The sequence below is a fragment of the Phyllobates terribilis genome, unplaced genomic scaffold (assembly GCF_046119375.1).
Source record: "Phyllobates terribilis strain yellow unplaced genomic scaffold, ASM4611937v1 Scaffold_1__5_contigs__length_1240528914, whole genome shotgun sequence".
NCBI lineage: Eukaryota > Metazoa > Chordata > Amphibia > Anura > Dendrobatidae > Phyllobates > Phyllobates terribilis.
The window spans coordinates 1095433806-1095461560 of record NW_027362761.1 but is presented as its reverse complement, the minus strand read 5'-3'; the positions used below and the strand labels follow the sequence as shown (position 1 = coordinate 1095461560).

At 43.3% G+C, this 27755-nt stretch overlaps 1 protein-coding gene across 1 annotated transcript; it reads left to right on the top strand.

Moving 5' to 3' along the window:
- Positions 1 to 88: 88 nt before the first annotated feature.
- LIAS (lipoic acid synthetase) lies at positions 89 to 27755 on the top strand. Its single transcript, XM_073645909.1, has 11 exons — positions 89 to 241; positions 5100 to 5266; positions 8197 to 8290; positions 8530 to 8610; positions 8697 to 8853; positions 11849 to 11906; positions 17758 to 17886; positions 18009 to 18154; positions 18296 to 18366; positions 24653 to 24764; positions 27212 to 27755. The coding sequence occupies exons 1-11, from the start codon at positions 191 to 193 to the stop codon at positions 27262 to 27264; spliced, it is 1119 nt and encodes a 372-aa protein (XP_073502010.1). The 5' UTR covers positions 89 to 190; the 3' UTR covers positions 27265 to 27755.

Sequence of the window (27755 nt, the reverse complement as noted above, 5' to 3'; positions counted from 1 at the left end):
AGCTTCCGCCACTGCTAAGTAGTGAGGCATTGGTCTACTTCAGTCCAATGCGGTAGCACAGTACGGTGACCTTTATACGGGAGCCTGCGAGGGTCAGTCCGTAGTTTGTGATAGGCTCTGAGTGGAAGTGATCAGACTGGACTAATCGAGCGTCGAGTATTAAAGATCTGCAGCCACTGTGCAGAGTACGATGAGGCTGGTCGGGCTGAAGAGGGGAGCAGAGCTGCTCCGGCTCTCAGGGGTGAGATTCCGTTACTGTGTGCAAGCTGTACATACAGCTTACTAAACTGATGGTCTGTCCTTACCAGAAGCAATGCACCTTGTAGTTATTAGCTATAGGGGGTATACAGGGTGTATTAACCTGTTATGTTCTGTAGGGGGAGACACTGGTGGCTCTAATTTACAATCAGCGGTGTTTATTAGTGTGTTTTGCAGCAGATTACCTTTACCAGTGTTATTGGTGCATATTCTTCTTTATTCTCCGCTATCGGTGACTGATTTTCATATTCCCGCCCTATGTGATGGCGTCTTACGAGCTTTTTACCCCCATCGTATCCGTGCTCTGTACACATAAGATCTGTATCTTACACCCTGTACTGACCTAGGACTGACCTGCAGCGTCCCACCGTGTATGGCCCCCAAGAAAGATGCCAGCAAAATATGCAGAACAAATAGATCTGTGAGCACAAGCTAAAGATGGATTTCAGCACAAATGAGGTTTTTAAGCGGATAAAAGAAGCTGATAATGATATTTCTTAAGGACATTTTTCGCTAGATGTTTTATTTAAAAGGGAAGGTGCTGCATTTTTTATTTATTTATTTATTTTTTTTTACATAAAATGTTGTTTTAACATAAGCTTTATTAAATTGTATTTATGGCAAAATACCAAAAAAATGTGCAAACTGTACTACTGTGTACCCGTTAATGTACCAAGGAATGACATGTGAAATATGGGGAATGTAGGTAACTCCTATAAATAAAGGTGGTCGGTGCATGGGTATGTTAGACAGGGTCCGGCAACCAGAGCTGTGGAATCAGAGTCGGAGCCCATTTGAGTCGGTATAAAATGGACCGACTCCAACTCCTAAAATATATAATAAATTGGGTACAGTAATTCAATGCAGTTTATGGGGAATATTTTTTCATAAGAATTTGGGAAAGTTCTGAAATGTCCTATAAATGTCTGTCCTATTCCTGATCTAAGGGTCTAGACTTTTAGCTGAGATGAACCTGTGCTACAGTAAATTTATCAATTAAACTTGAGCCATGTATAAGGGAGTCGGAATCGTGGAGTCGGAGTCATGGAAGTTGAGGAGTCGGAGGTATGGCTTACTGACTCCACAGCCCTTCCGGTAACACTGTCCAAATGTCCAAGGTACCAATGTGTCAACAAAGATGGTTTCCACATCTACGGTACTTGTCTGTGTGCGAACACTAGACGTGTGTGGTCCCTGCTGTTGCCCCCTGGCTGGCAGTGCTTATATAGACTAACCGCAGTCAAAAGAGCAACTGGAAACAGTCTGATGTGACCCCCTGCAGAGATATCCAAGGGTCAAAAGAGATTTCCATCTAACTCATTTCAAAGGTGTTGTCTTTCTTTGTCAGTAATTGCAGATCCACTGAACCTGAAGGTCTTCTATAGTCGAGTGTCAGCTTTTGTAAGCCACTGGAGCACTATGTGTTCTGGAACTCACTTTTTTCAATAAAAGTCTATGGGACTCAAAATAAGACTACAGAGCCTCAGTCAGAATCCCCATAGACTTGCATTCTGAAGATGTGTGTCACGACTGCAGGTGCCAGTGTGGGGCTGAAGACAGGTGGAAGAGCACTCCCGGTGTGTATGTGACTATGTGCATTACACGCACATACATGATCCTTCCTCCAATTGGTGCTGTTTCTGGAACAGCAGGGCTGTGGAGTTGGTGTCCATTTTGGTGGAGTTGGTATAAAATGGAACAACTTTGACTCCTAAAATATATAATAAATTGGGTTCAGTAGTCCGGAGTCAAGAAAATTGAGGAGTCGGTGGTTTGGCTTACCGACTCCACAGCCCCGTGGAACAGTTTTTCTTTTTTTCCTTTTTTTTGTCTGCCTCGGTTTCAAAGTTTTGCCAGATACCCTTAGATACCCATCTCGCACATCCAACAGGCAACTCTGGCACACTAAACTTACTAAAGAACTGCGCCGGGCCTCCAGGGTTGCGGAGCGGAGATGGAAAAGGTCTCACTCCATCGAGCACTTCATCGCATTCAAGCAATCCCTCACTAATTTCAAGGCCGCACTCACTACAGCAAAACAAACCTACTTCTCATCTCTCATATCCTCCCTATCTCACAACCCTAAACAGCTATTTAACACTTTCAACTCTCTCCTTCGTCCCCCAGCACCTCCTCCCTCTTCTCTCATCTCAGCCGACGACTTTGCCTCCTTCTTCAAACAGAATATTGCCTCCATCAGACAAAACTTTTGCCTAAAGTCCACACAACCCCTCCTCATATCTACCCAACCCTCCTCCTCCAAAACCCACTTCTCCACCATTACAGAAGGTCAAGTCTCCTCTTTACTCTCCAAATCACACCTCACCACCTGCGACCTTGACCCAATCCCATCCCACCTCATCACTAACCTTACCACAGTCTTCATCCCAACCCTAACCCACCTCTTCAATCTGTCACTAACAACCGGTGTCTTCCCCTCATGTTTCAAACATGCCGCAATCACACCCATCCTCAAAAAGCCCTCCCTTGACCCTTCCTCTCTAACTAGCTACCGCCCCATATCACTCCTCCCCTTTACCTCAAAACTACTAGAACAACATATCCACCTTGAACTGTCCTCCCACCTCTCCTCCTGCTCCCTCTTCGACCGCCTGCAATCTGGCTTCCGACCGCATCACTCGACTGAAACTGCCCTGACCAAAGTCACCAACGACCTACTAAATGCCAAATCCAAGCGACACTACTCCATCCTCCTCCTTCTGGACCTGTCATCTGCCTTTGACACAGTGGACCATTCCCTCTTACTCCAGATTCTCTCGTCTCTTGGCATCACGGACTTGGCTCTGTCTTGGATCTCCTCATACTTAACAGACAGGACATTCAGCGTCTCCCACTCACGCACCACCTCCTCATCTCGCCCCCTATCTGTCGGTGTCCCCCAAGGTTCAGTTCTAGGACCTCTGCTCTTCTCCATCTACACCTTTGGCCTGGGACAGCTCATAGTCTCACGATTTTCAGTATCACCTCTATGCTGACGACACACAGATCTACCTCTCTGGACCCGATATCTCCCCCCTACTAACCAAAATCCCACAATGTCTGACCGCCATCTAATCCTTCTTCTCTGACAGATTTCTAAAACTCAACATGGATAAAACCGAGTTCATCATCTTTCCACCCTCTCATTCACATCCCCCATCCGACCTATCCATCAACATCAATGGCTGTTCACTCTACCCAGTCCCACAAGCTCGCTGCCTTGGAGTAACCCTGGACTCGGATCTCTCCTTCAAGCCACGTATCCAAGCCCTTTCCACCTCCTGCCGACTCCAACTCAAAAACATCTCCCGGATCTGTGCATTCCTCAGCAAAGACTCTGCAAAAACACTAGTGCATGCCCTCATCATATCCCGCCTCGACTACTGCAATCTCCTGCTCCGTGGCCTCCCTTCCAACACTCTTGCGCCTCTCCAATCTATCCTAAACTCTGCTGCTCGATTAATCCACCTGTCCCCCCGCTATTCCCCGGCCTCTCCTCTCTGTCAATCCCTTCACTGGCTCCCCATTGCCCAGAGAATTCAGTTCAAAACCCTAACCATGGCATACAAAGCCGTCCACAACCTGTCTCCCCCATACATCTGTGACCTAGTCTCCCGGTACTTACCTGCACGCAACCTCCGATCCTCACAAGATCTCCTTCTCTCCTTCCCTCTTATCTCCTCTTCCCACAATCGTATACAAGATTTCTCCCGTGCTTCCCCCCCTACTCTGGAACGCTGTACCCCAATATATCAGACTCTCGCCGACCGTGGAAACCTTCAAAAGAAACCTGAAGACCTACCTCTTCCGACAAGCCTACAACCTGCAGTAACCACCGCTGCACGACCAGCTGTTCCCTCACCTAATGTATCCTCACCCATCCCTTCTAGAATGTGAGCCCTCGCGGGCAGGATCCTCGCTCCTCCTGTACCAGTCGCTGACTCGTTTTGTTAAGATTATGTAAATGCTTTTGTTATGTATATCCCTATCACATGTAAAGCGCCATGGAATTAATGGCGCTATAATAATAATAATTAGGGAAGCAAATTTTTCCTTCAACCAACTGGGCTTGTACCACAGAACTTCTTTGTGGGTGTTTGGTTTTTCTTGCCAATCCAAAAAATGCCTGCACCCACATAGTAGTTCAGTGGTGTATGCCCAGTTATTTGAAGGGAAAATTTGCTTCTTTATTACTATGGAGCATAACTGTCCCACGGGGAAAAAAGTGTTCCAGAATCCGTGAAACAACAGCTATTGGAGAGGTACTTGGTTTAAATTAAAAATCCAGTGAAATCTCTTCTTTACATAAGTTATTCCAACTTGGAGAAGTTGTCATTTTCCCACTGTATAAGTGTCAGACCCACGGGGGTCAGACCGGTTTATGGTCAAGAGAGAATGGAGGACAAGAGACCCAATGAAGCAGGTGTATTGACTTTGAAAATCCATGTCGGAATTGCTGCTAGAAGAAAACTGATGGAGGTTTCTCAGGCTTCTCCTGGCAAACAGTGAAAATGGACAGAACTAGGATGCCATCAATTTTCTGTCAGAGTTTCACATGGACCCATAGAATTGCACTGGGGAGTTTGATCTGTGACTCAGATAAAAAAAAAAGTATCAGTTTTTTGGGGGAGGTTAGCAGACAGGTGGTCCGAAAAAATCCATGGACATGTGAATAGCCCCATAGACTATAATGTATATATGTAAAAAACACGAAAAGAAGGTGCACCTGAAAAATGGACATTAGATTGAGGTCTCACTCTTAATATATGATATATTTGCAGAGCAGATGTGTGTCTGAACAGCGCCTGAAGCATTTCATTCTCTGATATTTTCTTTTCTAGGTGGCTGAGTATCATACATCTTACAGAGTGTTCGTCGGGTTATCAGATGACCAGAAGGATCTCATCCAGAATGGACCAGACTTACAAGATTTTATATCAGGGGATTTGGCTGATAAAAATGCGTGGTCGGACTATAAAGGCAATCTAAAGCGTCAGAAGGGAGAGAGGTATAAAGATCTGTCTTCCCCGATATTCTCATAAAATATTGTGCTTGAGTACTTTGTGTAATGTTACTTATACTGGGACCCCCAGTCTGCGCTCAGTCCATAACATGATGCAGGTGAATGTAGTAATCCCCCAAACAATTCCAAGCCGGAATTGGTCAGTGCAAAACAGCAAGTCGCCCACCTGACTGGTTCTTCCACAACTTTTTTTTGTAAAGTATTAGGGGTGCCGCTTCGGCGATCACTTTCTCCCAGCGATTATAGCGCTGATAGGTTCTGCTATTGTAATTCTAATACTATAAGGTCTGACGGCGCTTCTACATTGTAGGAGCTTTCCAGTTTTATGATAATAAGGCCGGGTTCACACCTGCGTTGGAATATTCTGCTTGTGTGTTTCGCTTTAGGAACTGACAAACAGAATTTATGCCTGCAATGGACAAGTTACATAAATGATTCGAACGCACGCAGAAGAGCCCCATTGACTATTACAGGGTCCATCTCGTTTTCCGGTATGTGTCGGTTTTTAGAACAGGAAAAAAGCTCATCATGCCGAACTATTCAATTGACGCCATTCTGCTGTCACTAACTTAATTGATCCGTTTTGGACATTCACTTTGTATTTTCCTAAAACGGAACAGAAAAGCCGAATTCCCAAATGTAGGTGTGAACAGACACTAAAGCGGAATAATTCTGTGATGGAAACATCTCCAGCTATTGAAATATACGTAATGTTTTAGTTTATGTATTGAAGCTGAAAAACCTTGACTCACCTAAGGCTCTGTTCACACGGGGGAATATTCAAGCTGATATTGCTTCACATTCCACCTCCAAATGTTTTCAGTGTGAATCCGTGTCTTTGCTCAAAAACATCTGATTTATTGAATGGGGCCAATCTGGGTGTGAATCCACAGCAGAATTCAGAGAGTCTTTGGCTAGGTCAACACTACATTTATGGCCATTTTGGGGAGCATACAATGGGGAGGTATGCGTCTGACTGGCCAGTCATGATGGATGCCATCTACCATAAAGAGACCGATTGCATTGTGTACGTTTCTTTTCAGTGGCCCTCGGTATAGAGTGGAGCAGACTGCTGCGCTTTACCATCACAGTTAAACAAAAGGTATTTTGGCACATACTTGGCAGACGAAGGTTAAAAGAACACACTTTTGGAGTCTTCTCGGGGAAGAAGGGCTAATGGCAATGTTTCAGTATACATCGGGAAAAGCTCCTGATGTGTGTGTGTGTGTGTGTGTGTGTGTGTGTGTGTGTGTGTGTGTGTGTGTATTAGTATTATTATAGCTCCATTTATTCCCTGGCGCTTTACATGTGAAAAGGGCTATACATAGCAAAAACAAGTACAATAATCTTGAACACAATGTGACAGCGACTGGTACAGGAGGAGCGAGGACCCTGCCCGCGAGGGCTCACAATCTACAAGGGATGGGTGAGGATACAGTAGGTGAGGGTAGAGCTGGTCGTGCAGTGGTGTTTACTGCAGGTTGTAGGCTTGTCGGAAGAGGTGGGTCTTCAGGCTCCTTTTGAAGGTTTCCACGGTCGACGAGAGTCTGATGTGTTGGGGTAGAGCGTTCCAGAGTAGGGGGGAAGCACGGGAGAAATCTTGCATGCGATTGTGGGAGGAGGAGATAAGAGGGGAGTAGAGAAGGAGATCTTGTGAGGATCGGAGGTTGCGTGCGGGTATGTAACGGGAGACTAGGTCAGAGATATATGGAGGAGACAGGTTGTGGATGGCTTTGTATGCCATGGTTAGGGTTTTGAACTGGATTCTCTGAGCAATGGGGAGCCAGTGAAGAGATTGACAGAGAGGAGAGGCCGGGGAATAGCGGGGGGACAGGTGGATTAGTTGGGCAGCAGAGTTTAGGATAGATTGGAGGGGTGGAAGAGTGGTAGAAGGGAGGCCACAGAGCAGGAGGTTGCAGTAGTCGAGGCGGGAGATGATGAGGGCGTGCACTAGTGTTTTTGCAGATTCATGGTTGAGGAATGCACGGATCCGGGAGATGTTTTTGAGTTGGAGTCGGCAGGAAGTGGAAAGGGCTTGGATATGTGGTTTGAAGGAGAGATCAGAGTCCAGGGTTACTCCAAGGCAACGAGCTTGAGGGACTGGGGAGAGTGGACAGCCATTGACATTGATAGATAGGTCAGTTGGGGGGGGGGGTGAATGGGATGGGGGAAAGATGATGAATTCTGTTTTGTCCATGTTAAGTTTTAGAAATCTAGCAGAGAAGAAGGATGAAATAGCGGACAGACATTGTGTATATATGTATGTATGTATAAATATATAATATATTCTCCTGAAGGAGCTGGGTGAAACGCGCGTTGGGGGCGCAGGGCTATCACCTAACAGGGTTGCACATTATTGCTATGTAAGTCTGCATCCTATATATATTCTTTTATTTGATATATATGTTAATCACTAAGGAATATACTGCAATAGATATATGGGCATAATAATTATATACTGTTTATAGCCTTGGGAAGTTTGTTGTTAACCCTTTATCAAGCTACTCTGTTTTCAACAAAATCCGTTATATTTTATCGTTAGTAAAGTTGATATATTTGTGAGATATTTTGTAGCACCATCTTTCTTTTGGTTTATCTCTTCCCACAAATGTCTAGTTGGTTGCCTGGAATGCATACAGTTGTAGCAAACTCTCAGTATTGGATCTATATGGGTTTTTCAGTCGATGGGCATTTAAAAAAAGTAAAGAAAACTTAAAAATTAAATTTGTTAAATATGGATCTTGGAAATATTAAAGGATGAATGACTTCAGATTTATAACATGCTCCCACATCAGTGCTGATTTTCTCTTATTTGCATTGTGCTGCGCTATTGTTGTGGAATGCACATTGAAAATCCACTGTGTGAATACTGCCTGAGAGTATTTATTTATTTATTTTTTTTATCCATTTTTCAGATTAAGGCTCCCTCCTTGGGCAAAGACTGAGATTCCAATGGGAAAAAATTATAATAAACTGAAAAACACATTAAGAAATCTGAATCTTCACACAGTAAGTATGAGCTAGAATGGATTTTTCTCCAAAAATAATAATAATAAAGAACAGGGCTTTTGGCATGACTGGTTGCAGGAGATGCATTGGTATTAGGATTTGCTGCCGCCTTGCTCTCCCCAAGATGTCCTTTAATGTAATACAGGGAACATATGAGTATTTGTATATAATGTTCTTTTTTTCTCGTGTTCACAAAGCAGCCAAGTTAGTGTCTGTAAATGACTCTCTTTGTTGAATAGGTGTGTGAAGAAGCCCGATGTCCCAACATTGGAGAGTGCTGGGGCGGTGGAGAATATGGAACCGCTACTGCAACAATCATGGTGAGTAAAGAATAAGGTAATTGCCACATCTGTATCTCGCCTAGCATAGTGATCACACCTGCCGTTTTCTTCTGTTCTATCCTCAGTTAATGGGAGACACGTGCACCAGGGGCTGCCGCTTCTGTTCAGTGAAAACTGCTAAAAAGCCTCCACCACTAGATCCTGATGAACCGTACAATACAGCTAAAGCCATAGCGGACTGGGGACTGGATTACGTGGTCCTGACGTCTGTGGACAGAGACGGTTGGTATGCGCCACATGACTGCAATGCATCTTGTGCACACTATCCCCTTCCTGACCTATGATAGACATGTATGTCACATTTTGGATGGGGGTATATGCAGCAGGCTCAGGAGCTGGGCCTGCATCACAAGGTAGGTGCTGACTGTGTTTATACAGCTGAAATCCTCCTGTAACAGCAGCGACCAAAGCTTACTCTGATTACTGCTGTTTAGTACCTTAAGACCACTTTCACATTTTCAGTATTTGGTCAGTATTTTACATTAGGAGTGGAACAATCAGAGGAAAAGTATAATAGAAACACTTCACCACTTCTGTATTTATCACCCACTCCTGGTTTTGGCTTACAAATACTGAGGGAAAATACTGAACGTGTGAACATGGCCTAAATGTCACTGCCAATCATCTTGCATCCCCCCAAAAGTCAAAAACGCTATTAAAACATTGTACCCCCAAATGGTACTGATAAAAATCACAGGTCACCGTGCGAGAAACAAGCCTGGGCACAGGCCCATTCAGAGCACAATAAGTTGTAATAGAAATCCAAAGTTAAGTCCGCTCACCAACTTGATTGTCCGGAGCACGGAATCAGCTGGGCAGCAGGGCTCCAAATCAGACGTAAGGTTTCCAGCTCCAGGTAAAAAAATCCAAATTTTATTAGAAAACTTTTTTTTTTGAAAAAAGAGTAATATCATGACCACAGTCACCAACGTCTAATTATATTCTGGGAGAGGTTGGTGACTGTGGTCATGATATTACTCTTTTTTCAAAAAAAAAAGTTTTCTAATAAAATTTTGATTTTTTTTTTTTTTTTTTTTCTCCTGGAGCTGGAAACCTTCTTACGTCTGATACAACTTATTGTGAATCTCAGAAAAGGGCGACACAAGCCAAAAAATGTATTTTCCCAAGATTTAATTTTTTTTTTTTTTTTTTAATAAAAAAGATTATCGGCGTGATTGCACTCTCCTGCAGAATCATATTGCCAGATAATTTTTACCGTACAAGGAACGACATAAAAATAAGACTCCGAAAACATTAGTGGAATTGCCTTGTATTTCACCCCACTTGGAATTTCTTTCCATTTTTTAAAGTCCAGCATATGGTAAAAGAATGGCGTCATTCAATACTACAACTTATTCCGCATAAAACCGCTATGCTGACGGAAAAACAAAAGTTATACCTCCATGTGGCGTACACTTCCATGCAATGTAGAAATCCATGCCGCATATCTTCTATGTGGCGTACACTTCTATGTGGCGTACACTTCTATGTGGCGTACACTTCTATGTGGCGTACACTTCTATGTGGCGTACACTTCCATGCGGCGTACACTTCCATGCGGCGTACACTTCTATGTGACGTATACCTCCATGTGGCATACACTTCCATGCAATGTAGAATTCCATGCGGCATATCTTCTGTGTGGCGTACCCTTCCATGCGGCGTACACTTCTATGTGACGTATACCTCCATGTGGCGTACACTTCCATGCAATGTAGAATTCCATGCGGCATATCTTCTGTGTGGCGTACCCTTCCATGCGGCGTACACTTCTATGTGACGTATACCTCCATGTGGCGTACACTTCCATGCAATGTAGAATTCCATGCGGCATATCTTCTGTGTGGCGTACACTTCTATGTGACGTATACCTCCATGTGGCGTACACTTCCATGCAATGTAGAATTCCTTGCGGTGTACACTTCCATGTGGCGTATACCTTAATGCACCGTGCCAGAAACGTTACTAGCAGACTGTAGTGTAGCATTGGTGGCGTAAAAACGTGGGCACCTTTTATAAATTGGAGGGGGGCATGGCTCCTCCTGAGCTCTCTCCATTTTGGTGGAGTCAATCCAAAGTGGCGTGAAAAACGCTAAATGTCACAGTATTTTTGCACAATTCTGCCTTGCGGTGGAAAAAAATGCTACTTTTTAAAGCTTTTACACTAAATGACGCTCGCCAATTTAATTCTATGGGTGCACAAAAAAAAAAAAAGAATTGGATACCTTATGGATCAGCTGTATTGCATCATCTGATTTTTGCGGTTACATTGCCATTATTAACACCGGAAACTATTTTGATCATCTACATTTTATTCTGTTAATACATAAATATGGGTATAAAAAAAAATGAACACACCGATGACAAAATGGATGAAAGTCGTCTGATTTTTCTGGATAAATATCCGACTCTTCACCCAGCCTTACTTGGGTATGTTTCCATTGATCGCCTTCTGCAGTATTGTTATCTGGCCACCAGGTGGAGTATTTCCTGTGTTTTTAGTACAGTGAAATCATTTTTTATGACATTAATGGCATTTTTTAGTTGCTGTAAAAGGGATTTTTTCCATTTTATAAAATTGAAGGCACATTACAAGGAAATGCCATCACTTGTTATTTAATGCAGGAATGACCTCTGGCATCTCCATAGTTCTTGAAGGACATGGTTCCCTATAAAGTGTTATTCCCATCTTCATAAATGGATATTGGATATTGTCCGATAGTATTATTACATACAAGCAATTTACTGCTTATAAAAATTTGTAGCCGTTCCTGAGATATTAACACTTATTTTTTATTTACAGCTCGTTGCCTTGGAGACCGACCACCTCTGTGAGACAGCAGAACTTCTACAAGTGCTTACAAGCTCTTTTCTTTTGTGCTTGTAAGCATTGCTTTAATGCTGGTCAGAATTGCTGGAGATCGACGTTGCCTCCTAATCCTGGACAGTTTCAGCACAGTGATTACAAGCTACACAGCAGCAGTGGTCGGTCTCCTCGGCAACGAGCTGTAAACAAAAGAAAAATGTTAATATTTCAAGAACGGCTGCAAATTGTAATAAGCAGTAAACTGCAAAAGTACTTGTATTTAAAAGCAGTATCCAACAATAGCCATCCAGGAAGATGGGAGTAACCCTTTGCTATTCACGTGTATCTATAATTCTTGCCTTTTGTTTTATTTCCCATGGCTTCTTCAGTTTTTATTTTGTACTTGTCCAGATCTTCCAGATGGAGGAGCCGAACACTTTGCAAGAACGGTGTCTCTTCTCAAAGAGAGGTACATATGAAATAGTCGTTTATGCCTTCAGGGAGTTTTGTGCAGTTTTCCACATGATGGGATGGTAGGACTGGTAATATAAGTAAAAAAATAAGATGTTTGCAGCACACTGTCAATATATGCTTGAGCACAGAAATTCCAAGGAATCATACAGACAAGAGACTGAGCTCACTAGGTTGCAAAAAAGCAACTGTGTTTCCTCCATCATGTACAGTAGCTGCAGAAGAAGAATAGGCACATTTTTTATTTTTTGCAACCTAGTGAGGGCCGTCACTTCTTTTCTACAGTGACATGTAAAAGTTTGGGCACCCCTGGTCAAAATTACACATTTCCTTTGTATTTTAGGCAAAAAAAAAAAACATTGTCATCTTTTACATTTTAAAAATTACAAAAAGGAAAATGGGCCGATACAAAAGTTTGGGCACCCTTGGAGATTTTTGTTCTCAGATAACTTTAACCAAGGTTTCAGACCTTAATTAGTCTATTAGGGTTATGGCTTGTTCACTATCATCGTTAGGAAAGGCCAGGTGATGCAAATTTCCCAGCTTTATAAAAACCCAGCCACCTCTAACCTTGTGCCACAAAACAGCAGCCATGGATTCTTCTAAGCAGCTGCCTAGTAGTCTGAAAATGGTGGAGGCCCACAAAGCAGGAGAAAGCTATATTCCTCAGTTTGAAATGTAATTAAGAAATGGCAGTTAACAGGAACAGTGGAGGTCAAGATAAGGTCTGGAAGACCAAGCAAAATTTCAGTGAGAGCTGCTCGAAAGAGAGGTAAATCAGAATCCCAGCTTGACTGCAAAAGACCTTCAGAAAGATTTAGCAGACTCTGGAGTCGTGGTACATTGTTCTACTGTTCAGAGACACCTGCACAAATATGGCCTTCTTGGAAAAGTCATCAGAAGAAAACCTCTCCTGTGTCCTCACCAGAAAAATTCAGCATCAGAAGTATGCAAAAGAACATCTAAACAAGCCTGATGTATTTTGGAAACGGCCACAATAATCAATGGTATGTGTGTAGAAAAAAGGGCACAAAATTTCAGGAAAAGAACATCTTGCCAACCATTAAGCATGGTGGTGAATCAATCATGCTTTGGAGTTGTGTTGCAGCCAATGGCACGGGGAACATTTCACGTGTAGAAGGAAGAAGGGATTCAATGAAATTTCAACAAATTCTTGAAGCAAACATAACACCATCTGTAAAAAGCTGTAGTTAAAAATAGAATGGCTTCTACAAATGGATAATGATCCTAAACACATGTCAAAATCCACAATAGACTACCTCAAAAGGCGCAAGCTGAAGGTTTTACAATGGCCCTCAATCCCCTGATCTGAACATCATTGAAAATTTATGGCTAGACCTCAAAATAGCAGTGCATGCAGGACGACCCTGGAATCTCACAGAACTGGAAGAATTTTCCAGGAAAGAATGGATGAAAATCCCTCAAACAAGAACTGAAAGACTCTTGTCTGACTACAAAAAGTGTTTACAAGCTGTGATACTTTCAAAAGGGGGCACTACTAGGTGCTAACCGTGCAGGGTGCCCAAACTTTTGCATTGGCCCATTTTCCTTATTGTAATTTTTAAAATGTAAAAGATGAAGATATATGTGTATATATAATATATACAATACAGACAAAGTTTGGACACACCTTCTCATTTAAAGATTTTTCTGTATTTTCATGACTATGGAAATTGTACATTCACACTGAAGGCATCAAAACTATGAATTAACACATGTGGAATTATATACTTAACAAAAAAGTGTGAAACAACTGAAAATATGTCTTATATTCTAGGTTCTTCAAAGTAGCCACCTTTTGCTTTGATGACTGCTTTGCACACTTTGGGCATTCTCTTGATAAGCTTCAAGAGGTAGTCACCGGAAATGGTTTTCACTTCACAGGTGTGCCCTGTCAGGTTTAATAAGTGGGATTTCTTGCCTTATAAATAGGGTTGGGACCATCAGTTATGTTGTGCAGAAGTCTGGTGGATACACAGCTGATAGTCCTACTGAATAGACTGTTAGAATTTGTATTATGGCAAGAAAAAAGCAGCTAAGTAAAGAAAAACGAGTGGCCATCATTACTTTAAGAAATGAAGGTCAGTCAGTCCGAAAAATTGGGCAAACTTTGAAAGTGTCCCCAAGTGCAGTTAAAAAACCATCAAGAGCTACAAAGAAACTGTCTCACATGAGGACCGCCCCAGGAAAGGAAGACCAAGAGTCACCTCTGCTTCTGAGGATAAGTTTATCCGAGTCACCAGCCTCAGAAATCGCAGGTTAACAGCAGCTCAGATTAGAGACCAGGTCAATGCCACACAGAGTTCTAGCAGCAGACACATCTCTACAACAACTGTTAAGAGGAGACTTTGTGCAGCAGGCCTTCATGGTAAAATAGCTGCTAGAAAACCACTGCTAAGGACAGGCAACAAGCAGAAGAGACTTGTTTGGGCTAAAGAACACAAGGAATGGACATTAGACCAGTGGAAATCTGTGCTTTGGTCTGATGAGTCCAAATTTGAGATCTTTGGTTCCAACCACCGTGTCTTTGTGCGACGCAAAAAAGGTGAACGGGTGGACTCTACATGCCTGGTTCCCACCGTGAAGCATGGAGGAGGAGGTGTGATGGTGTGGGGCTGCTTTGCTGGTGACACTGTTGGGGATTTATTTAAAATTGAAGGCATACTGAACCAGCATGGCTACCACAGCATCTTGCAGCGGCATGCTATTCCATCCGGTTTGCGTTTAGTTGGACCATCATTTATTTTTTAGCAGGACAATGATCCCAAACACACCTCCAGGCTGTGTAAGGGCTATTTGACCAAGAAGGAGAGTGATGGGGTGCTACGCCAGATGACCTGACCTCCACAGTCACCAGACCTGAACCCAATCGAGATGGTTTGGGGTGAGCTGAACCGCAGAGTGAAGGCAAAGGGGCCAACAAGTGCTAAGCATCTCTGGGAACTCCTTCAAGATTGTTGGAAGACCATTTCTGGTGACTACCTCTTGAAGCTCATCAAGAGAATGCCAAGAGTGTGCAAAGCAGTCATCAAAGCAAAAGGTGGCTACTTTGAAGAACCTAGAATATAAGACCTATTTTCAGTTGTTTCACACTTTTTTGTTAAGTATATAATTCCACATGTGTTAATTAATAGTTTTGATGCCTTCAGTGTGAATGTACAATTTTCATAGTCATGAAAATACAGAAAAATCTTTAAATGAGAAGTTGTGTCCAAACTTTTGGTCTGTACTGTGTATGTATATATATATATAATATATATATTTTTTTGTCCTCAAATATAAAGGAAATGTGTCATCTTTAACTTTATGCAATTTAGAGATCATTTCATCTTGAACTTGCTTAATTGTTCACAATAACAGTAATTTTTACCAGGGGTGCCCAAACTATTACATGCCACTGTATATGGTGACAATATGTACCGCTATCTCTGTTAAGACCAAATTAAAGTATAGCTATACCTTTGTGAATAAACCTAGAGAAACAAGTGCACTGAAACTCAATGTGTAAAAATGGAGTTTTGGTCTTGCACCACACCAATGTGTAGACAACCTTATTGGTAACATCTTCATATACATCTATGTACTTTACTATTTGCTCCTAATATACATCACATTGTAAACCTGAATGTATCTATGACCATTACTGATATTTATCTTTACCTGAATATATTTAAGACCATTGCTGCTACCTATAAATATTTCTATGAATTATGTTTGCTCTTGATAGAACACTACAATATATATTCTTCACTGTTCCGTTTATCTACTGTATTACTCAATTTAAAGGGATATTTTGTGCAATATTATTGATTATACATGCAGTGTGCTTTTTGTCAATACCCCCTAGATGCTTGAAGCCCTTTTTATTCCACGTTAGACACTTCTTTTTAATATCCATGTTATATGCTATTGTGCGACTTAATAAAGGTTTAACTCCATCGTTACACATTGGCTTTCAGTGCACTTGTATCTATACGTTTATATACTTGTTATGGTGCATTCTTACTTACTCATAGCATATGGCTCATGTTAAAGGGGTTGTCCACTACTCGGATAACCCCTTCTCAATCCGTATGTCTCCCCCTAGTAAAATAACAACCCCTATACTCGCCCCCGGTGCCAGCGCCATTCCAGCAATATCGGCACTAGCCCTCCCAGGGATCGCGTACCATTGTTACATCACGCAATCCTTGCAGTCAATCAGCGCTGGCTCCACTCTCCCCTCCTTTGGACAAATCACATACATCCAGAGATAATGAGAGTTGTGGCTGCTTTCTCACTTCCTTCAGATGAATGAAATACATCTGTAGGAGAGGAGAGTGAAGCCAGCCCTGATTGGTCTCAGGGATCGCTTAACATAATGTCATGCGATCACCAGGAGAGCCAGTGCTGACACCGTTGGAATAGCATCGGAGATGAGTATAAGTTTTATTATTTTACTACAAAGGGGCAACATAGGGATTGAGAAGAGGTTGTCTGAGTGGACAATCCCTTTAAAGGGACTGTCAGCACAGAATGACTGTTTAAATGAAGTCCCGCTGCTCGGTGCTTCACGCCGGGGCGAACCATTTAACTATACTTCCCACCTGCTTGTTTTCCTCCTATCTCCAACCCCAGAGAAGGGCAGAGATGGAGGGAAACCAAGCAGGTGGGAAGATATATAAATGACTGGCCCCACCGTGAAGCACCGAGCACCTGTGCTTAGTTTGAACAGTCATTCTGTGCTGACATAGTTTCTTTAAACTCTCATTACTTGTACAGCCCATACCACACCCTTGCTATATAGGTTCATTGACTTTTGTGAAAGTGTAGAAAAATCTCACAGGAAGTATAAGGCTATGTGCCCACGTTGCATTTATGAAGCAGAAAATTTCTGCTGCATAAATGCAAGTCCTCTCCCGGAAAAACGCATGCGGAATTCCGCACGCGTTCATCGCGCATTTTTCGCGCGTTTATCACGCGTTTTCCACATGCGGAATTGCCTTGCGTTTTATATGCATTGGACTAAGGCAATTCCGCTTGCGGAAACGCAAAATTAAATGACATGCTGCGGATTTTTGAACGCGGCATAAACGCTGCGGAAAAATCCGCAGCATGTGCATAGAAGTTGCGGAATCCCATTGGGGACCATGGGGTGCGGATATACATGCGTTTTTCAAGCGTTTACGCTGCGGAAATTCCGCAGCATATACGCTTGAAAAATGCTACGTGGGCACACAGCCTAAAAGTCACATTTAGCAATAATTGTTACGACTCCTTAGTTTCCAACTGAGCTAGTAACAATTGCAAAATACATTAAAAAAAATACATAATAAAGTTACTGTTCATAAGAATATTAGTCAGCACCAATCATGCATCTGCCTTTATGTAGTGCAGTAGAAAGCTGTGTTATTGCGCAATTGCAAAAAAATACTTTTTTTTTGCTGATTTGTTGCAATTCCAGTTGGGGCAAAATGTTAAGAAAAAATCTAGTTTTAATACATTTCTACATTGGAATTGGAACGGATTTGCTACAATAACTGCTAATTGTGTGAATGTGTGAGAAAAGTGCTTGGAAATATATGCAGTTTCTCAGTAGCTGACACAGACAGAAAAGGCCATGTGCAAGAACAGTATATATGGGCCCTTTGCTGTCCAGTGGCTCCTAATAATACACCTCCATTTGCTTTGGAGGTGGTGATGGCCCCCATTACCAGTCCAGATTATCTCCGATTACCTTCATTTCTAATGGCTCCATGTGTCTTGTGCATTGTATATATCTAACTATTCGCTTTTCCCTCGCTACTATTTTCCTTTCCTTAATTCTGCTTTATCGTCTATTTGCTCAGGAATTCCAGAATCCTTATCGAGTGTCTAACGCCAGATTTCCGTGGAGATATGAACGCTGTAGAAACCATTGTCCGCTCCGGACTGGACGTGTATGCCCATAATGTGGAGACCGTCCCAGCTCTACAAAGGTATGTTTTATTTTTATACCCCACTTATATCTTTTTTATTACCTGTGATCACCATCTTTCCACAAATACAATATTGAATGTGCCGAATTCAATGTCATTTACATTTCTGTATATATTTGTAGGCAAGTCCGTGACCCTCGTGCAAATTTTGAGCAATCTATTAGCGTCCTAAGACATGCTAAGTCAGTGCGAGCCGACGTCGTGACGAAGACCTCCATCATGCTGGGGTTAGGAGAGACCGAGGAGCAAGTGTATGACACCATGGCAGGTGAGCATCAGAGAATTACCATTGGGATAATAATAATTAATTTTTATTTATATAATACCAACATATTCCACATCACTTTCTCCCACTAGTCATATGACGGGTTAGTATTGAACTAATTATGTGCATGTTCTCACTTTCTAGCTTTACGTGACGCAGACGTAGACTGTTTAACCCTCGGCCAGTACATGCAACCAACGAAGCGTCATCTCAAGGTGCGGCCACACTCTATACCGAGGTTTTCTTTTTATGAATCTATTAATGTCGTAGAGCGAAACGTGTTTCTATAGCCCCCCCCAGTGGTCGGCCAAATGATTGTTCTGCTGGCAGCTTTCTTTCCCAACGCATCCATGCAAAGTAACAATCAGCTTATCCGAACGCTCCTGTGTTCTCTATGGGAGCTGCTAGTTCCTCAAGTGGCTTATCTCCCGGAGGATCTGAAGTCCAACATCTGACATGTATCATCTATTGGGCGAGAATCGGTAGCACTCCATACACATTAGACTGTCAGCTTAGGTTTAGCCTATATTAGCCTAATGTGTATGGGGGTCTTAAAGAATAAGTCAATTTAATTTTTATTTCAATATCAATACTACACAAGGAATTTTGTAACATATCTTATTAGAGAAATCTGCTTCTTTCTCCCCCTGGACTGATCTTTCACACTCCATCCATCTATATTAAGTAAAGGCAGACTTTCCCATTACTGAGATATGAGGAGATGACAGTTGATGCTTATAAGATTCTATGGAATAGGAGGGTGGAGCTGGAGGTGGACACAGACATTCTGCTGCAAGTTCTCCTTAAAGAGTAACTGTCGTTTTTAATTTTTATTTTATCAAATCAATAATACACATGAAAATCAGCAACTTTTTTGCAATATATCTTATCAGAAAAATGTGCTTCTTTCTTTGCCAGGACTGATTTTTATCGGTCGACCATGACAGCACCACGAGAGAGGGGATCCTCCCACCAAGGACAGGAAACCTACAGGCTTAAAAGGAGGCGGCCCTCCCTCTCGCCTCAGTTTGGTTTCCTGTCCTTGATAGAGGGAACCTGTTGCAGTCTCGTGGAAGATCTGGATGGCGACGGCTGTCGAGCAGTGCCCCTATCTGGGATCTGCAGCTCCAGCTTTCTGCCTATGCAAGTGCACCCCTATCTGGGAGAGGCACAGCATGTTTTTGCACCGGATATGCAGGGGAGCTGCGCCCCTATCTGGGGTGGCAGCCCTTTTATCTGCTTCAGCCAGATTGTGCTTTCTGTAGAGGAGTCTGCCCTGGTTGGGATCTGGATTGCAGTGGGACTGCGCCCCTATCTGGGATGGCAAGCCCACCATTGCCCTGGAGATGTGAGTTGCATGGGGTGTTGTCCCCATCGACACCTGGCGGAGGTCGGCGCGCCGGGTCTGAGGCCGTCTACGAACCTCCGGCCCCACCAAGAGCGGGCCGCGGGAGAGCGGCGCCTCGTTCAGAGGTAGCAGGCCATTGCTATGGGCAGGACCTACCTGGGAGCGCCGGCGGTGTATGAGGCATCCTCGCGCGGGCGCGCACTTCCGTCCTCCTGTAAGTCGCAGCCTGATGACGTCACCACACCTCGAGGACATCATGTGACCGGAACCCGGAAGTCGGGTTACCGGCATCTGTTTGTTAGTGCGGTATTAACCGCGATGCATGCGTCCCTGAAAAGGAGAAAAAAAAAAAAAAAGGTCGACAGCTCCATTTCCATGCATCAGTGGAGAAGCTGCTGTGGACCTGCGCCCCTGTCTGGGGTCGACAGCTCCTGTTCCGTGCATAAGTGGAGAAGCTGCTGTGGACCTGCGCCCCTATCTGGGGTCGACAACTCCAGTTCAGTGCATCAGTGGAGAAGCTGCTGTGGAACTGCGCCCCTGTCTGGGATCAGCAGCTCCAGCTCTGCACATCAATGGGAGCACCTGTTGAGCTGCGCCCCTGCCTGGGGGCAGCAGCTCCTGCTTTGATCGGCGCACTATTGGAGGCGCCCCTGCCTGGGATTTACCACCCCAGTATTGCTCAGGCATGGACGGAGGGAGAGGAACAGGCCTGTGACTCGTTTCTGCCTCCGAATCCGTACAGCTGGTGGTGAGTGATCTTCGTGAATGTATACCTTGTTTATGGGGCCCTTTCCTTGTTATGGTTACTAGGAAAGGCTGAAGGATGTTAGTGCAAAACTCAATGGATGTGTGTGCGCTCTGTAAGACCCCATCTGGGCCAAGGGCATTGTGCTTTAAAATTGGCTTCAGGATGAAAGCTGGACCTTAGACCTCTAGGCTAAAGTTAGCCACATGTCTGGGCCACCAGAGCCTCATGATTGGCCTTTAGAATTTACCACAAAAATGAGCCTCAATCTGCTCAGTAAATGTTAAAGTAACACTCAGAGGTTTTTACTGTTGTCCTCCAGTCTGTTTACTCCATCCATGGGACGGCACATGGTGTTAATACAGCACATGGTCTCTGTGAAGGTCTGCTGTCCAGCTGCGTCTCATCAGTTGGCTCCTTCAGGTGGGGCTAGTCTGACAATTGAGATTTACCACCCAAAGGAAAGGTTTATCCTTCATTCAGATGGATTACTCTTTTAAATATAAATCTGAGCGCAGTGCCTCACAGTGCCTTATAAAGCCTCTTTGCGCTTCACAAAGAGCACATCATAGCTCTTTATATCACATCATAGTGCCTCATGCCACATCTTAATGCCTCATGGCACATCATAGTGCCTCATAGCATAGCGCCTCATTGCACATCATAGTGCCTCATAGCATAGCGCCTCATGGCACATCATAGTGCCTCGCCTCATGGCACATCATAGTGCCTCATTGCACATCATAGTGCGTCATGGCATAGCGCTTTATAGCACATCATAGTGCCTCATGGCACATCATAGTGCCTCGCCTCATGGCACATCATAGTGCCTCATTGCACATCATAGTGCGTCATAGCATAGCGCTTCATAGCACATCTTGGCACTTCATAGCATGGTGCCTCTTGGCGCATCATAGCATGGTGCCTCTTGGCGCATCATAGCATGGTGCCTCTTGGCGCATCATAGCATGGTGCCTCTTGGCGCATTATAGCATGGTGCCTCTTGGCGCATTATAGCATGGTGCCTCACGGCACATTATAGCATGGTGCCTCATGGCATAGCTTTTCATGTCACTTAATAGCGCTTCACAGTGCCGCATAGCGCTTCACAGTGCCGCATAGTGCTTCACAGTGCCTCATAACGCATGTTAGTGTCTCAAAGCACATCATAGTGCCGTATAGCGTCTCATAGTGCTTTATAGTGCCTCATGGCATAGTGCCTCATAGCGTTTCATAGCGCCTTATGGCTCTTCATAGCATAACATATTATAGTGACTCATAGCATATCATAGTGCCTTATGGTGCATTCATAGTGCCGTATAGCGCCTGTTAGTACCTCATAGCGATTCAGTGCCTTTTAGTACCTAATGGGGCCTCATAGTATCTCTCAGTGCTTCAGGGTGCCCCTGTGCCTTGTAGTGCTTTTATAGGGTGTCTGTACCTCATAGTCCCTCTTTGTAAAGGTACTGGGGAAAAAAAAAAAAGAGGAATTTGATTGAAATCTGGTGGTGGAGGGGTGGATCAAGGCCTATTTAACTGGCCAGGCACCACTGTTCAGGGCTTCCCAGCTTCATTCTCCCTATATTGGAGTTTGATAGTGAACAGCAGCAGCAGCTACTGCAGCAGCAAGTTGAGCAGCCGCCATCTCCACCATCTCGGCGGCAGTTTGGGGAGCCCCAAAAGGTGCATCGCCCGCGTGTTTCTGGTTATGCCCGGTCCTCAGGAAAACGAGGTTCGGCGTCTAAGTCCAGTCAACACGGCTCCAGCAGGATGGACGAATCTGCAGCCTCCATGGATGATCCCCCGGCTGAGAAGGGTCCTTCCTCCAAATCGGTACCAGCCTTTTGAGCCACCTGGATTTCGGAAGGCCATGGTTCTAAGAAAGATCAGAGAGGACAAGGCGAGGGTCCTTCTGGTCGCCCCCTTTGGGCCCAGGAGGCCCTGGTTCTCATGCCTGAGGAACATGTCCATCTCCGATCCTTGGGTCCTACCAGAAATCCCGGATCTCCTCAGCCAGGGTCCGATACTCCATCCTCAAGCTCCTGGCCTCCACTTGACGGTGGGGAACTTGAGAGGTCCCTGTCAGAACGCAAAGGATTCTCCCGAGATCTAGTGACTACACTAATGCATAGTAGAAAACCTGTCACGTCCAGGATTTACGCTAGAACTTGGAAAAAAAATTGTTCTCTTTCTCTGGTTCTACAGTTGGTACGGGCGCTCCAATTAGTAAAATTTTAGGATTTTTACAGAAGGGCCTCGAGATGGGGTTGGCGACAATCACCCTTAAAGTCCAAGTCTCGGCCTTAGGTGCTCTATATAACTGTGACTTGGCAGGGAATTACTGGATTTCTCGCTTTACCAGAGCTGTGTTGAGATCCAGACCGGTTATCAAAAGCAATTTAGTACCCTGGGATCTAAATTTAGTTCTAAAAGCATTAACCGGTTCACCTTTTGAATCAATAGAGTCGGCATCTCTTAAGTCCATCTCCCTTAAAACAGCACTTCTAATGGCTCTAACATCAGCTAGAAGGGTTAGTGATATCCAGGCTCTGTCTTCAGCCCCACCTTTCACTCAAATCCTGGACGATAGAATAATTCTTAGAACGGACTCGGCATATCTCCCTAAAGTAGTTTCCCGTTTCCATAGACTCCAGGAAATAATACTTCCGTCGTTCTGTCCTAATCCAAGAAACCAAAAAGAAGCAGAGTTCCATTCCTTAGATGTTAGAAGATGTGTGATTAAGTACCTGTTGGTCACCCAGGCCTTCAGGAAAGATAGTTCCTTATTTATCTCCTTCCAAGGGCTGAGGAAGGGGCTTAAGGTTACTAAATCCACCATAGCTAGGTGGATCAGGGAGGCTATTACTCTAGCCTATGTCTCCAGTGGTGAGGAAGCGCCACAGGGGTTGAAGGCTCACTCTACCCGAGCAGTGGCGACCTCGTGGGCGGAGAAAACTGGTGTCTCGATGGAAGACATATGTAAGGCTGCTACCTGGTCTTCTCCATCTATCTTCTATAGGCACTATAGACTGGATTTGGGTGTTTCATCCAACCTCACATTTGGGAGAAGAGTGCTCCAGGCAGTGGTCCCTCCCTAGACTTATTTCATCTCTGCAATTCTCTCGTGGTGCTGTCATGGTCGACCGATAAAGTCATAAGTTACTTACCGGTAACGGGATTTTTCGGAGACCATGACAGCACCCTTATATTCCCTCCCTTCACCTTATGGGAGCACTCCTCATCTATTAATTACAACCTTTTCTCACTTAGTGGTGTTGTATAAAAATGTTATTTTTATGATTGTTTTGTTATGTCTACTAACCTGGCGGTCCTCTCAATGCTCTGAGAGGGAGGGCCGCCCCCTTTTAAGCCTGTAGGTTTCCTGTCCTTGGTGGGCGGATCCCCTCTCTCGTGGTGCTGTCATGGTCTCCGAAAAATCCCGTTACCGGTAAGTAACTTATGACTTTCATTTTTTAAATTCTCAATTCCTGGGTAAAATCTGTATTCAGTGAAGACAGAATGTTACATTGTTGAGATAGGAAATGGCAGCTGCTGCTTATAATATTCTATGTAATCTGGAGGAAGAGGGAGGAACTTTGCTCTGGTTCCTGCCATCTATATAGGACATGACAGTTACTACTGACAAGATTCTATCTCATTAAATATAACAATCTGTCTTCACTGAATACAGATTTTACCTTTGACTTGAGAATTGTATAAATGATCGATCAGTCCTGGCGGAGAAAGAAACAGATTTCTCTGATAAGATATATTATAAAGTTGTTTACTTTCATGTGTACTATTGATTTATGAAATAAAGGTTACGATTACACTTTAAATGACAGTTACACTTTACTAATTTCTTTTTAACCAAAGATTCAGAATATAACTGTCTTTTTTAGGAGAACTTGCATCAGAATGTCTGTATCTGCCTCTAGCTCGTCCCTACTGCCCTCTTCATAGAATCTCATGGGCAGCAACTGCCATCCCCCATCTCAGTAATGGGAAAATCTGTCTTCATTGTTTGTTTTTTACCCTAAGGCCACGATCCCACTATCAGTATTCGGTCAGTATTTTTTCTCCGGAGTGGGAGCCACAACCAGGTGAGGAACAATCAGAGAAAAGGTATAACAGAAACAAGTCACCAATTCTGCATTTATCACCCACTCCTGGTTGTGGCTCCCACTCCTGAGAAAAAATACTGACCGAACACTGATAATGGGGCCGTGGCCTTAAATTGAGAGTGAAAGATCAGTCCAGGAGGAGAAAGAAGCAGATTTCTCAGATTAAGATATATTACAAATTTTCTTTTTATTGGTAGTATTGATTTAAGGTTTGAATAGCTAATAATAATATTCTAGATAGATTTTTATTTTAATATCAGATCATTTTACTTGTTTTTCTGCAGGTTGAAGAATATGTCACACCTGAAAAGTTTAAGCACTGGGAGAAAATAGGCAACGAGCTAGGATTCCTGTACACAGCCAGCGGTCCTCTAGTCCGGTCCTCTTACAAAGCAGGTACGCCATTATGTTTCTTTAGGTTATACTTAGCATTGATACGAATGCCCATCTTATGCTTGTGCACTTTTGAGAAAATAGTAACAATTAAGGAATGTCAGTTTTGTTAGAAACAAGTAGATCACGTGGTGTCCCAATGCTGGACCTCAGCAATCCGCTGTAATCTGCATGCAAACCATGCAGCTAGTGTTCAATTTCCCTACACTGCCCCTGCAGGAGAAATGAGAAATTACATGGTGCTTGTTGATATTAAGGGCAGGCTATGTCTCCCAGCTTATATACCGGTAGTTAGTACTGTGATGGGATCTTCAACATATTATATTTTAAATGTTTTTCATATATAATATTAGCATGCCTAAAATTCATTGTCTACCATTAAACTTTCTGTTGCTTTTCTGCTGTGTTTGTTCCTCACATTTTTAAAGGGTTAAAAAAACACAACTTTTTACAGTAAGGGCCTGTGCACACATTGCGGATTTGTCACAAAAACTGAAGGGTTTCCTGATTCCGGCAAAATGAATGAGATTCCTGAAGTCTCATGGTCACGTTGCTTATTTGTGACTTGTAGATTTATATCTGCAGGATGTTAATTCGTTCAGTGTTTTTACTGCAGATTTCACTCTGAGCGGAGAAAAATCTGCACCAAAAAACGCGCATTTTTGTCGCTATATTTTTCTTACCAAGAGATGCAGAAATTTCTGCACCAAATACTTAAAGTGTGCACATACCCTAACAGTAAATGAACGTGATTTCTGTAATCTCATGCACATGCTGCTTATTTTTCCTCTGCAGATTTTTATCATAAAAGCCTTCTTTCAAATTTGCAGCATGTCAACTTGCTCTGCGCTTTTGCAGCATTTTTCCCGCATTCAAATGAATGGGGAAAAAAATTGCACATAAAAATGTATTAAAACACATGTATTGTACACAGCATTTTTCCTGCCAACACTCTGTTTTTTGGTGCAGAGAAATCTGCTGCAAATACTCACCGTGTGCACATAGCCTACGTTTGTGAAAGTTAAAGGAGGTTCTCCACTACTTTTACATTGATGGCCTCTCCTTAGGATAGGTCATCAATGTCTGATCGGCTGTTATCGGGGTTCGGGTCCGCCGGAAGTAGTCACTTGTCGAGCTACTCTATCTACTTGTAGTAGCCGCCGCAGGGTACTGCACATCTGCCTCTTATTGATTTGAATAGGAGATGGGTGTGCAGTACCCGGCCCCGACCAGAAGAGGGAGCAGCTTGGCAAGTAAGCACTTTTGGTTGGCGGCCACTGATAACAGCTGATCAGCGGGGGTGTTGGGTGTTGGACCCCGGCCGATCAGACATTGATGACTTATCCTAAGGATAGGCCATCAATGTAAAAAGTAGTGGACAACCTCTTTAAATGGGTTGGCCACTACTCTACATGGGAATTAACAGCCATAAATGTGCACTTCACTAAATACTTTAAAAATAGAGTGATGGGTTCACGTCCACAAACCACAACAGTCAGCAGTTGCTGCTGTTTACAAATTGCTAGTTAAAGGGGTATTCCCAGAATTGAAATTACTGGCGGTCACAGCTATTGGGACCCTTACCATTCAAGGGAACAGAGCTCCATCTTGGACTGCGCTACGGTGCACATACTAGACCTTGGCTCTCTTTATTGTCTATACGACTGCTAGAAATAGCTGACAGCTGTACTCTGCCTTCTCCAGCAGTCCCATAGACAATGATTGAAGCTGAGAATGAGCGCACACCATTTATTATAGGGCTCCGCATCACCCCATTGTTGGGATCCCCAGTGATCAGTAAGTTGTCCCTTATCCAGATGATAGGGGATGGCTTACAATTCTGAGAATAACCCCTGTAAACATTCATTTAATTTTGCAGGGAACCTTCACTTTCAACTGAAACATCAAGGGCCCGATACATCAAAGCTTTTACACCAGAATTTCAGGTGTATGCCTCTTGATGATGGGGTGGAGTGTGAGGCTCCTGATTCATTAAGACTGGCATGAAGGTCGCCACTCTTGCTGAATGGGGGCCCCAAGCCTATACCATTACATTTGGGGAGTTTGTAGGTAAAACAGCTGTTCCTCTAGAGAATCAAGTGATGGATTAACTGTTAAACAAGCGCAAATCTGCAGCGACTCCATTTGGCCCTTATACTAAATGTTACCAAATTATTTCCCAAATCACAATCTGCACATAATGGCCACTTTGGATATTGATACGGATGGTGGTTTGTATTCACACGCCCGGGCACAGCCATGACATTGTCATTAAGGAATTGCAGGCCTCAAACCTTTCATTTGAAAAACTAATAAAAGAAAATGTTAAAGTAACCAGTTATGTTTCAACTAGATCTATTTCCTCTAGCGCTGGTCACCTGTGAATTATTATAGGGGCTTTATTCTGCACATTTTGTGAATATTTCATAACTTTTTCTTGTTACATTCAGGTGAATTCTTTTTGAAGAATCTGGTTCAGAAAAGGAAAATAAAAGCCATATAAGCAATAATTTGGAACGATATGAACTTAGGATGAACAACGTGATGTATTTCAAAATGGATGTGAGCCATCTACAGTGTGCCCTATGGTGCGGTATAATGTGGGGTGAGCCGGGAAGGTTTGGGAATATCAGCTGGAAGCAGTCTGATGCTTCATATTGTAAAGAAACATTTAATTTCCAAACCTTTAAAAGTAGGAGATATAATGAAGACTTCATTAGAAAGAAACCAGCATGTGGCGCCGCAGGTTATAGTCCATCCCCCCCCCCACAGTGGCAAAGTCCTTCCTATCAACCAACTAGATTACAGATGAACCTTTATTCCACTACTGTCAAGTTTTTTTTGTGTGTTACATTGGACAGCATGGCGCTCGTTCTGAGTGACATCTTGAATGATTTTCATTATTTTGTATTATAAATATTTAAGAAAATAAATTACTGTTATGACAACACAAGGATATTCTTGACTCCATAATAAACTTTTTTTTAAATCAAA

Bases quoted from the DNA above. Each gene is read 5' to 3' on its own strand.
- LIAS (XM_073645909.1), top strand. From the start codon at position 191: ATGAGGCTGGTCGGGCTGAAGAGGGGAGCAGAGCTGCTCCGGCTCTCA. The intron at 8,611-8,696 runs GTGAGTAAAGAA...TTCTATCCTCAG, and splicing joins CCGCTACTGCAACAATCATG to TTAATGGGAGACACGTGCAC. The intron at 18,367-24,652 runs GTGCGGCCACAC...GTTTTTCTGCAG, and splicing joins CAACGAAGCGTCATCTCAAG to GTTGAAGAATATGTCACACC.